The sequence below is a fragment of the Salvelinus alpinus genome, chromosome 22 (assembly GCF_045679555.1).
Source record: "Salvelinus alpinus chromosome 22, SLU_Salpinus.1, whole genome shotgun sequence".
In the NCBI taxonomy this organism is placed as follows: Eukaryota; Metazoa; Chordata; class Actinopteri; order Salmoniformes; family Salmonidae; genus Salvelinus; species Salvelinus alpinus.
In genome coordinates this window covers 24,421,646-24,433,687 of record NC_092107.1, presented here as the reverse complement: position 1 = coordinate 24,433,687, position 12,042 = coordinate 24,421,646, and the positions used below count along the sequence as shown (strand labels likewise).

The window sequence follows — 12,042 nt, the reverse complement described above, 5'->3', positions numbered from 1 at the left end:
GTTCTTGACACAAACCCTTGCGCCTGGCACCTACTACCAGACCCTGTTCAAAGGCACGTACATCTTTTGTCTTGCTGATTCATCTTCTGAATGGCACATGTACACAATCCATGTCTCAATTGTCTCAAGGCTTAAACATCCTTCTTTAACCTGTCTCCTCCCCTTCATCTACACTGAAGTGGATTTAACCATTCTTGCTTCCCGTGTGTATCAAGAATGGTTAAATAAATAAAGGTTAAATAAAAAATATATAACAAGTGACATCAATAAGGGATCATAACTTGGGTTCACCTGGTCAGTCTGTCATGGAAAGAGCAGGTGTTCATAATGTTTCATACACTCAGTGTATGTCTCATAACAGACTCAATTATTCCCAACTAAAAAAACAACATCAATAAATGAAAACATTTGGAAAAATGTTTGACCATGGCACAGTCTTCACTAAGAAATTGTAAAGTGAACAGAGTGATATTTTCATTTAGATTTAATTTTAATAAAAATGTATTACATACAATAAAATATCCAGTGGTACCATTTCAAAGACAACAATATATTTTTTTAAGTTAATTAAAATCAGAACTCAGGAAAAAAAAACGGAAATTATTTTGTTATTTTCAATGTTTGGACTGTATGGACCGTATTGTCAGCAGAGTCCACAACTGCCATCTGTGTGTAGCCTAGTCCATAAAACACCCACTAGCCTCTACCATCTAGGTATGTGTAGATCTGAAGAAACATTTATAGGTATTAGCAGTGCAGTGAAAATTCCTTGCAGATTTTGATGAAGTTCCTAGGTGGTCAGGGATAGGGGCTGTTTCTGGACCGTGCCCATGTGTGTGTGTGTGTGTGTGTGTGTGTTAGGAGTGAGGGTGTAAGTACAGGATAGCCCCCGAATCCTCTAGTTTTTTTAAGGCTTCTGCTTCGTGGGCAAGGTCATGGTAGGAATCCTGGAACAGAACAAAAGCAGAGCCTAAACATAACATCACAGTGCACTGAAAAATCTACTAGCATGGCATATAACACTGAGTGTTGATCTGTCACAGGAGTTGAGTAAAATCCCATGCACACTCACCTTCATGGATTTCATAGTGTCATATCCATAGTAGTGTATAGGATGCTTCTGGTTTTTGGATGCTGGATATCCAAACCCAGCTATGTGGACCACATCACAGTAGTTGAGTGCCACGAACACAGCTAGGATCCCTGTAGTGGGGTGCACCAGTTTCTGTAGGAGTGAGAACCAAAACCAAATGAGACCTACAGTATATTATAAAATGTGTGGTTCCAGCCCTGAATGCTGATTGGCTTCCAGCCGTGGTATATCAGACCGTATACCGTGTGTATGACAAAACATGTAATTTTACTCCTCTAATTACGTTGGTTTATAATAGCAATAAGGCACCTCGGGAGTTTGTGGTATATGGCCAACTTTGCGATGCTGTCGTGCCTAACAACAGTCCTTAGCCATGGTATATTAGCCATATACCACACCCCCTCGTGCCTTTTTGCTTAAGTAATATACATGTAGTATTATGGTTGACACACTAGGGGGCATCCAAGACCAGTAAAAAATCCCATAGTCCTGCACTTCTAGTACATTAGTTGGCATGACAAGTAAATTACAGAGCAGTGTACCCTTTTCTTAACGTGTACTTAGACAAAGCGAGATACTAGGATTTTTGACTTTTTGTCTCCAGTACAATGCGAGGGGTGTCCCTGGTTTGATTCCGTTCATGGACACGCATCCCTGGGTAGCTCCTCTTTTCAGTTCGCTGCAGCTAGCGACTGGAACGAGCTGCAAAAAACACTCAAACGGGACCGTTTTATCTCCATCTCTTCATGCAAAGACTCAATCATGGACATTCTTACTGACAGTTGTGGCTGCTTCGCATGCTGTATTGTTGTCTCTACCCTCTTGCCCTTTGTGCTGTTGTCTGTGTCCAATAATGTTTGTACCATGTTCGTGCTGCTACCATGTTGTTCTTCTGCCATGTTGTGTTGCTACCATGCTGTGTTTTCATGTGTTGCTGCCATGCTATGTTGTTGTCTTAGGTCTCTCTTTATCTAGTGTTGTGGTGTCTCTCTGTTCGTGATGTGTGTTTTGTCCTATATTTTTATTTTATTTTGTATTTTTAATCCCAGCCCCCGTCCCAACAGGAGGCCTTTTGCCTTCTGGGATGCTGTCATTGTAAATAAGAATTTGTTCTTAACTGACTTGCCGAGTTAAATAAAGGTTAAATAAAACTGCTGTGTGTAAATAATGATTACCAATGTTCACAGAGGCAGCAGAGGGAAATTGTTTCCACATGAGAGCTGTGAGGGGGAATAAAATCCCCTTTTCCAAAGAGTAGGGTAAATTGAGCCTTTTTTTACTTTCAGCATCACTCCCATCAAGGGAAATATAGTATTCTTTCTAACAAAGATATCTACATATATTTCAGGATGTTGTGTATCCCTGGAAATAATCATAATTCATGTAAACATTACAGTTTTGGGGGGAAAAAGTTCTCTCTTGGCACAATTTATAACGGGTATGGGGTTAATCCACCTACAAATGTCTGTACTGAATTAAATAATTACCACTTCCTTTCTAAAACTATGTCTACCTTTATTTCCAAAACACAATTCTACACAATCCCAACTGCTTTTTGTCATTTAATCATTATAAACATATTTTAACACAGGCTTAAGACCTAACAAACAGTTTCTATTTAAAAAGAAAAACACATAGGCCAGGCCCTGTTGTTACCTCATGACTACCGACCTGTAGCACATCTGGAGCCATGAAGTGCTTTGAAAGGCTGCTAATGGCTCACATCAACACCATTATCCCAGAAACCCTAGACCCACTCCAATTTGCATACTGCACCAACGGATCCACAGATGGTGCCATCTTTATTGCACTCCACACTTCCCTTTCACACCTCGACAAAAGCAACACCTATGTGAGAATGCTACATCTACATCTCAGCGTTCAACACCATAGTGCCCTCAAAGCTAATCACTAAGCGAATGAGGTCAGAGACCTGACCGTGTGGTGCAAAGACAACAACCTCTCCCTCAACGTGAACCAGACAAAGGAGATGATTGTGGAATACAGGAAAAGGAGGACCGAGCACACCCCCATTCTCATCGACGGGGCTGCAGTGGAGCAGGTTGAGAGCTTTGTTCCTTTGGCGTCCACATCACCAGCAAACTATCATGGTCCAAGCACACCAAGACAGTCATGAAGAGGGCACGACAAAACCTATTCCCCCTTAGGAGACAGAAAAGATTTGGCATGGTTCCTCAGATCCTCAAACGGTTCTACAGCTGCACCATCGAGAGCATCCTGACTGGTTGCGTCACTGCTTGGTATGGCAACTGCTCGGCCTCCGACCGCAAGGCACTACAAATGGTAGTGCGTACGGCCCAGTACATCACTGGGGCCAAGCTTCCTGCCATCCAGGACCTCTATACCAGGCGGTGTCAGAGGAAGGCCCTAAAAATGGTCAAAGACTCTAGCCACCCTAGTCACAGACTGTTCTCTTTGCGACCGCACGGCAAGCGGTACCGGAGCGCCAAGTCTACGCTCAAGAGGCTTCTAAGCAGCTTCTACCCCCAAGCTATAAGATTCCTGAACATCTAATCAAATGACTATTTGAATTGCCCCCCCCCCCCCCCTTTTACGCTGCTGCTACTCTCTGTTATTATCTATGCATAGTCACTTTAATAACTCTACCTACATGTACATATTACCTCAATTACCTCGACTAACCGGTGCCCCCGCATATTGACTCTGTACCGGTACCCCCTGTATATAGCCTCGCTATTGTTATTTTACTGCTGCTCTCTAATAATTTGTTATTTTATGTATAATTTTTTTTGGCATTTTTCTTCAAACTGCATTGTTGTTAAGGGCTTGTAAGTAAGCATTTCACTATAAGGTCTACCTGTTGTATTCGGCGCATTTGACAAATAGCATTTGATTTGATTCCAGAGATAATGCCTTGCTCAACTTCCCATTAGCGCAACCATTGACTCAACTTACTCCAAGGCAAACGTTTTGACTATATTAGCCCACATAGCTACAAGGATGCACTATCTTGCTAGGTTTAGGACCTCATATTGAAGTTTATAGAAACACCAACTGATGTATAGAACAATCTTAAAAGTATCTACTTTGGTTTAGATACAAGCATCATGAAACCTCAAACACAATAAATTCATTTGACTTGGTGAATATCAGTTTTTTGGCCCTAAGTTGTTTACCTCAGTAGAGGTCGATTGATTAATCGGAATAGCCGATTAATTAGGGCCGATTTAAAGTTTTCATAACAATCGGAAATCGCTATTTTTGGACACAGAGTTGTCAGATTTTTTCTTTCTCCCCCCACACCTTTATTTATCCTTTATTTAACTAGGCAAGTCAGTTAAGAACAAATTCTTATTTTCAAATGACGACCTAGGAACGGTGGGTTAACTGCCCTGTTCAGGGGCAGAACGACACATTTTTACCATGTCAGCTTGGGGATTCAATCTTGCAACCTTACAGTTAACTAGTCCAACGCTCTAACCACCTGATTACATTGCACTCCACGAGGAGACTGCCTGTTACGTGAATACAGTAAGAAGCCAAGGTAAATTGCTAGCTAGCATTAAACTTATCTTATAAAAAACAATCAATCAATCATAATCACTAGTTAACTACACATGGTTGATGATATTACTAGTTTATCTAGCGTGTCCTGCGTTGCATATAATCGATGCGGTGCGTATTCGCGAAAAAGGACTGTCTTGCTCCAATGTGTACCTAACCATAAACATCAATGCCTTTCTTAAAATCAATACACAAGTATATATTTTTAAAGCTGCATATTTAGTTAATATTGCCTGCTAACCTGGCTCGTTGCGAACTCTGTGAAGACTATTTCTTCCTAACAAAGACAGCCAACTTCGCCAAATGGGGGATGATTTAACAAAACCGCATTTGCGAAAAAAGCACAATCGTTGCACGACTGTACCTAACCATAAACATCAATGCCTTTCTTAAAATCAATACACAGAAGTATATATTTTTTAAACCTGCATATTTTGCTAAAAGAAATCCAGGTTAGCAGGCAATATTAACCAGGTGAAATTGTGTCACTTCTCTTGCGTTCATTGGACGCAGAGTCAGTGTATATGCAACAGTTTGGGCCGCCTAATTTGCCAGAATTTTACGTAATTATGACATAACATTGAAGGTTGTGCAATGTAACAGGAATATTTAGACTTATGGATGCCACCCGTTAGATAAAATACGGAACGGTTTCGTATTTCACTGAAAGAATAAACGTCTTGTTTTCGAGATGATAGTTTCCGGATTCGACCATATTAATGACCTACGGCTCGTATTTCTGTGTGTTATTATGTTATAATTAAGTCTATGATTTGATAGAGCAGTCTGACTGAGCGATGGTAGGCACCAGCAGGCTCGTAAGCATTCATTCAAACAGCACTTTCGTGCGTTTTGCCAGCAGCTCATCGCTGTGCTTCAAGCATTGAGCTGTTTATGACTTCAAGCCTATCAACTCCCGAGATTAGGCTGGTGTAACCGATGTGAAATGGCTAGCTAGTTAGCGGGGTGCGCGCTAATAGCGTTTCAAACGTCACTCGCTCTGAGACTTGGAGTGGTTGTTCCCCTTGCTCTGCAAGGGCAGCGGCTTTTGTGGAGCGATGGGCCGCTGCTTCAACAGGGTGGCTGTTGTCGATGTGTTGCTGTTTCGAGCCCAGGTAGTGGCGAGGAGAGGGACGGAAGCTATACTGTTACACTGGCAATACTAAAGTGCCTATAAGAACATCCAATAGTCAAAGGTATATGAAATACAAATCGTATAGAGAGAAATTGTCCTATAATTCCTATAATAACTACAACCTAAAACTTCTTACCTGGGAATATTGAAGACTAATGTTAAAAGGAACCACCAGCTTTCATATGTTCTCATGTTCTGAGCAAGGAACTTAAACGTTAGCTTTTTTACATGACACATATTGCACTTTTACTTTCTTCTTCAAAACTTTGTTATTGCATTATTTAAACCAAATTGAACATGTTTTTTTTTATTTGAGGCTAAATTGATTTTATTGATGTATTATATTAAGTTAAAATAAGTGTTCATTCAGTATTGTTGTAATTGTCATTATTACAAATAAAATATATATTTTTTTTTAAATCGGCATCGGCTTTTTTTGGTCCTCCAATAATCGGTATCAGTATCGGCGTTGAAAAATCATAATCGGTCGACCTCTAGTCTGCAGTATAAATCAGCCAAATAAAATATAAAATAAAACAACAATACATAAAACCTTAAAAATGGCAGACCAATACTGAGTGCAGGAGCCTTTCCAAGGTAAATGTCTGTCTGTGAGTGAATGAGTGAGTGAGTGAGTGAGTGAGTGAGTGAGTGAGTGAGTGAGTGAGTGAGTGAGTGAGTGAGAGTCCTGCAGGGCTTTACAAGCATGCTGTCTGACCTGGAGAGCCATTACTTGTGCCCTAAGGAGAGAGAAACTGGACCGGAACAGCCAAGTTCTCAAACCTGTGCTTCTCCTCTCTTCATCACACTGTACGGGACATTCCTCCAAACTTGGTTCCTAATGCACTTAGCGTAAGTGCCTTTTCTTCCTGAGCCTGGCTGGGCTAAATCTGACATTCTGTGTGCATTAGTCTCATGTGGTCGGTCACCGAGCGCTCCAACTTCTGTAGTGCCTCGCATAGTTTGGACATTGGCCCATGGAGCCTTGGTGAGGTGAATATTGTCACTGCTGTTCGCCAACCAGACCAGATTGGTGGGAGTCAGACCTTTGTTTTGGAAGGGGGTGGGGGTGGCGGCGGCGGCTGTCTGACTGACAGGGGCATTAGTTAGCCCTCTAGCTCTCCTTAGCTCAGTCAGCCTCTGTATTGTAACCAGGGGGACTGCTTGCTGCTGCCGCCTTCTCACAGGGCATTTGGATGACTGCCAACATGGCAGCCACGGGGAGGGGTGAGAGTTTGGCATTGGGGATGTGGGGCTGCGGTCGGACCCCTGTGACCCAGGAAAGCGACAGGGGAGAGAAGAATGAGGGGAAAGGGGCCAGGATCGAGTGCTCGGCATGGTTCCTGTTCCTGTTCTCGCTCAGAGTAAACAGCCTACGCCCTCCAGCCAGCCAGACACCCAGCCAGCCAAGGTTGAGCTCATCTGGCCTGTAGGGCCATGCAGATGGAGGAGGAGTGCTATGCTCGGGCTGCCCCGCTGATCGCCTGCAGGACCCCTTCTTTCCCACTGTTTCCTCGGCACAGACACCAGCCAGTTGTGTTTGCGTTTCAGCAGTCCAAAGAGTGCACAGCCTCAGTCTCTGACACAGGGGCTCACTGGGGGAACAAATTAAACCAAACTTAACCTGGCTTTGTTCCATCTCAAAGCCATCTCCACCATGCACTGAACAAGCCCTCTTGGCAGATGGACCTCTTGGCCAATGAAAACATAATTCCACATTAGTTATAGTTCAAATCAATGTATCATGTATTTCAAAACCCAGAATTCCTCAGCCAAACAGAAAATTGTATTCCCAATTTGTGAACAGAAAACAGCTCAATGGCTTAGTATTCAAATGTCATCCATCACAATATTCTATTCCGCAATCATTTTTCTTCATTCCATTAGTTCTGTTGTTCCATTCTGCATATGTTCTACTGTTATTTTGTGGAATTCCCTGCAGTATCGTTTTTTTCTTGCTCATCCATTTCTGGGTAATCAGTAGAGCGTTTGGGACTGACCTCCTTTCCAAACTGCAGCTGGTAGAAATGTATACAGACAGCACAACAGACAGCACAGAACACTGGCCACTTCACATGGATTTATTTTCTGCCCATTACCTGTTTCCCAACAGAGATGATCCCTTACCTGTTTGCTCTTTGGTTGAAGTGGGATTTGTAGCAGACTGCTGGCCGTCCCATGCAGGAAGTGAGGGTCCAGCACCCGGATGCGACTGGTCCTGCCCAGCCAGATCTGTGGAGGGGGCTTCCAGAAACCTTTCCTCACCTGACACACACACACACACACACACACACACACACACACACACACACACACACACACACACAGGGAGGAAAATGTGTGTTGATTAGTGAGTGCACACACACAGAGCCCGTGTCTACACAATTGAGGCCCTGTTTAAGTCTCATTCTCCTCAGTTTCTCAGGGCAACCTAATCGATGTGTAAATGAAGGAGTAATGACCCTGTTCCTAATCGTGCTAATAGCGACCGTAGCAGCCTGAGCTAAACCAGAGAGTGGAGGTGTTTGGGCTGCTGAGACTACAGTTGGATTTTCAAGTAGGTTTGGCAAGGCTGCCATTGATAATGTACATTTTGTCACAGCGTGGATGGATTGCAAGTACCAGGGAAGCAGCTAAAATGGAGGTGTGTGTGCGCACACATCCAGTACCCTCTTCTCGTCGTACAGGATCTCTTTGAGCCAGCGGAGGTCCTGCTGTTTGAAAGGCACTAGGACCATGAGGGTGTCGGGGTCGTTGTGCATGCTGGGGTTGTAGGAGGCCGACTCAGGGTAGAAGAGACGCATAGTGGTCTTGTTCCCCACGTCATCCTCATAACCTCTGACAGGGGCATCATTCAGCCTGCACAGGGACACAGAGAAAGAGAAACCTTAGCCATTCACTTCTATAAAAAATAAAACAGAGTAAAAACACCAGCACACAATTTCTGTAGTGTAAATAGCAACACTCCAACCACAACGGGTTTTCTTAGTGAGACTTCCTATTTATCTTATCTTCCCATGACGATACTTGTACCCTGCACCAATGTAAGTTTGTTGGATTGTGTTCATTACATTTGAATAAAAAAGCAAACAAGTAACAATGCTACACTGGACAAAAATAACATGGAGGAGTTAATTCTACGGTTGCCACCAGTCACAGTTCCAGTATCCTTGTGTGCCAGGAATGTCAGTCACACCATCACTGGTGAAATTGACTACAGTTCAAGTAACCTTCATATTCTGAGTGTTCGCGTGATAAGTTGGAAGCTGTTCTACCCTCCCTCTTATGTAACAGAATGCACTCCACTATTTCACCACCATGTATCAAAACCCCTGTCTAGTTTCTAGTGTTTAGGATTGTACACTTTAATACAGGATTGCTCTAATTGTGTCTGGCGTTTTAAGATTTTTCCAGCCTAATGCAAGCGTGGGAAACATCAGGCTTGGTAGGAGAACAGAGCACCAAATGTCAATGAACTCTATTTCCTCAGCCTGTGAGATTAGATTCAGAGAATGGGAGAAGTAAGAGCTGAGCAGAACAGAACAAAGCAGAACAGACCAGAGTGCACTGTGCCTGGACATGACCAGGCAAAATTGCCTGGGCTGTTGGTAAGAGGCTTATAAAAAAAACTAAAAATGCATGTGTTCCTTCCAAGGCTATAAATCTGATTTGAAGAGGGCGCTGGGGTGTTTTTCTGCATGGTAGACCAAATCCCCCTTTTAAGCGCCTGAGTTAACCCAACAGTTTACTGATTGCATAGAGAAAGGCATTAAAGCAAGGTCACCAGTCTGAGCTGGCCATTATAGTACAGCATTATGCTTCCAAGGGCAAAACGAATTAGACTACCCCTCTTTAGAGGACAACGCATCATAGAAAATCTGTTAGTTTTTTACTGGATTGCGGGAATTGCTATGGAAAAGGCCATTGGGGGACTGGTTAAATGTTATTGTAGCTATAGACTGTACCCTGAGACATATTTAGATATCAAATGCAGGCCTGCCAACCATGTCCAACTTTTTAGAGTACCAGACGGGCGCGACAAATTGGAGATTCAACTCGCAAATCTAGTGCAAAGGCATTTTAGAAGCAATGCCTCTATAGCTAATACCGGACACTCATTCATTATTCATCGCGTAGTCTTCTAAACTCACGACTCCATGTAATGTCAAGATGTTTATATTTGGTTTTGATTATACTTTTGTAATACTTTTTGTGACGTGGATCATAATTACAGTTACAGTCTATCAGATTGCGTGATCCTCCTAATGTTACATGGAAAAAACAACTATTGGGACGCAGATTTAAATGTATATCACACTCGCACAAATGCGACCAGTTATTTTTCGTATTTGCATTTAATTTATTTCACTAGCAAATGAACTGCTGGCACTTTGAATGTCCATCTTATGTTCGCTAACGTTAGCTTGAAACAATTAGTGTTAACCTTTCCACAACACACGGAGTCGAAAAGGGATTTGTCCATGTGTTCACGTACAGCTGACAGTCGGAAAACAGGAGGTGCAGACACCGGGTAACTACGTCGAATAATGATGTATTCATCTCCATGTCCGTTGACACAAACTCTGTACATGTTTGTGTGTTGCAGCTCGATAATCGGGATGTTACATTTACTCTGTGGATTTATTTTTTAATACATTTTAAAAATACAATTTTAAAAAATCAGGCTCTATTCATTTCTGCGTACTTTTAACTCGGATCTCGTACCTGCGTACATGGACAGAGAATTGTGTAGCTGGTACGCAAAATGCGTGCATGTTGGCAGGTCTGCAAATGATATGGCTCTTGACTGTACTGTCTGCAATATAATGCACTCTATGTACTGATATTGATTAGGAAAACCATTAATTGTGCAGGAACATCATTGGATAAAACAGAAATGGGGAGTCGTAGGAATAGTTCAACAGAAGAGGAGGGAGGATGGACTTAATGAAGATTTTTGTGGTAGAAAACAGGATGGAACCATTAGGCTTAATACTTACCGGATCACCACATCATACTCGTTGATGACGGCCCCCAAGGAGCTGTTTTTAATGGCAAACCCATTTCCTATGACTGCACATGTTCTGCAGTCTAGACTGAGGAAATACAACAAAATAAATTAAGTTCAGTATAATTCACTGCTTCCTATTAGTACAATCCATTTACTTTAGTGTTGCCTGTATTATCATTTTAGAGTTCAAGACCACTTTCAGAGGGGTGACTGTAACTGCACACTACCGTAGAACCACTGGACATTTTCCAACACTGCCATTGTAATAGTGACTGGTCACACTGCTTGGTTTGACATTTGGCATTCTTGCTTGAAATTAAGTAAGGCAGCTTCCTTGTCCACCCGTTATACACACACCACAGGAACGATTTGAGTCATTATGTTAGCACAGCATTTACACTACAATACATTGTGGAGATTTTTTTTTTTTAAAGACCCTTGTGTATATTGCTCTGAGACGCATATCACCCATCGGTGGTTCTTTGTGATTTTAACAATTATTGTAAGAAATAAAGTGGTTCATACGGCACACCAGAGGTTAACAACCTTGCTAATATGGCTAAGAAACACCCATCACACTTACCGATCAATGCTGGCCGGCATTTTGTAATTGGCAATAATGGCCAACACTCTCAGCAGCAGTAACTCTGGAAAGGAGAAAGGGATTAATAAAGGTGTGATCACTCAGACTGACTGTAGATAAAAACATTTAACCTTTTTTTAACGAGGCAAGTCAGTTAAGATCACATTCTTATTTACAATGACAGCCTACCCCGGCCAAAGCTGGGCCAATTATGCGCCGCCCTATGGGACTCCAAATCACAGCCGGATGTGATACAGCCTGGATTTGAACCAGGGACTGCACTGAGATGCAGTGTCTTAGACCGCTGTGCCACTCGGGAGCCCAGATGCTGAGGACAGTTTGTCTTCACATAGAGAAGTTCATATTGAGAGGACCAATGACCCAATACTGTTTCCAACTAACTAGTCATAAACTCAATACATGTCGCACATGTTTTCTGGAAAGTGGACATTGACTCCATAATGCTTCTCAATCAAATGTATTTTATAAAGCCCTTTTTACATCATTAGTTGTCACAAAGTGCTATACAGATACCCAGCCTAAAACCCCAAAGAGTACGTATTACTTTATAGCAGGGGAGCAGTGGTGACTTTTAGAGCAGTATATGCAAACGGCTGCTCATTCAAAAAGGAACTAGACCAAACAAAACAGGAAGGGACTCAAGTCAACTCTTG

At 42.4% G+C, this 12,042-nt stretch overlaps 1 protein-coding gene across 2 annotated transcripts in view; it reads right to left on the bottom strand.

Annotated features, from left to right (window-relative positions):
- Positions 1 to 471: 471 nt before the first annotated feature.
- The window catches only part of LOC139549301 (CMP-N-acetylneuraminate-beta-galactosamide-alpha-2,3-sialyltransferase 4-like), a 68,005-nt gene continuing 56,434 nt past the window's right edge, over positions 472 to 12,042 (bottom strand). For both annotated transcript variants that reach the window (XM_071359600.1, XM_071359599.1), the window contains exons 7-12: positions 11,369 to 11,432; positions 10,775 to 10,870; positions 8,444 to 8,633; positions 7,902 to 8,039; positions 1,073 to 1,225; positions 472 to 947 (exon numbers count right to left, since the gene is read on the bottom strand). In XM_071359600.1, the coding sequence (XP_071215701.1) occupies positions 858 to 947; positions 1,073 to 1,225; positions 7,902 to 8,039; positions 8,444 to 8,633; positions 10,775 to 10,870; positions 11,369 to 11,432 (731 nt within the window). In that variant the 3' untranslated portion in view covers positions 472 to 857. The remainder of the gene's footprint in view (positions 948 to 1,072; positions 1,226 to 7,901; positions 8,040 to 8,443; positions 8,634 to 10,774; positions 10,871 to 11,368; positions 11,433 to 12,042) is intronic.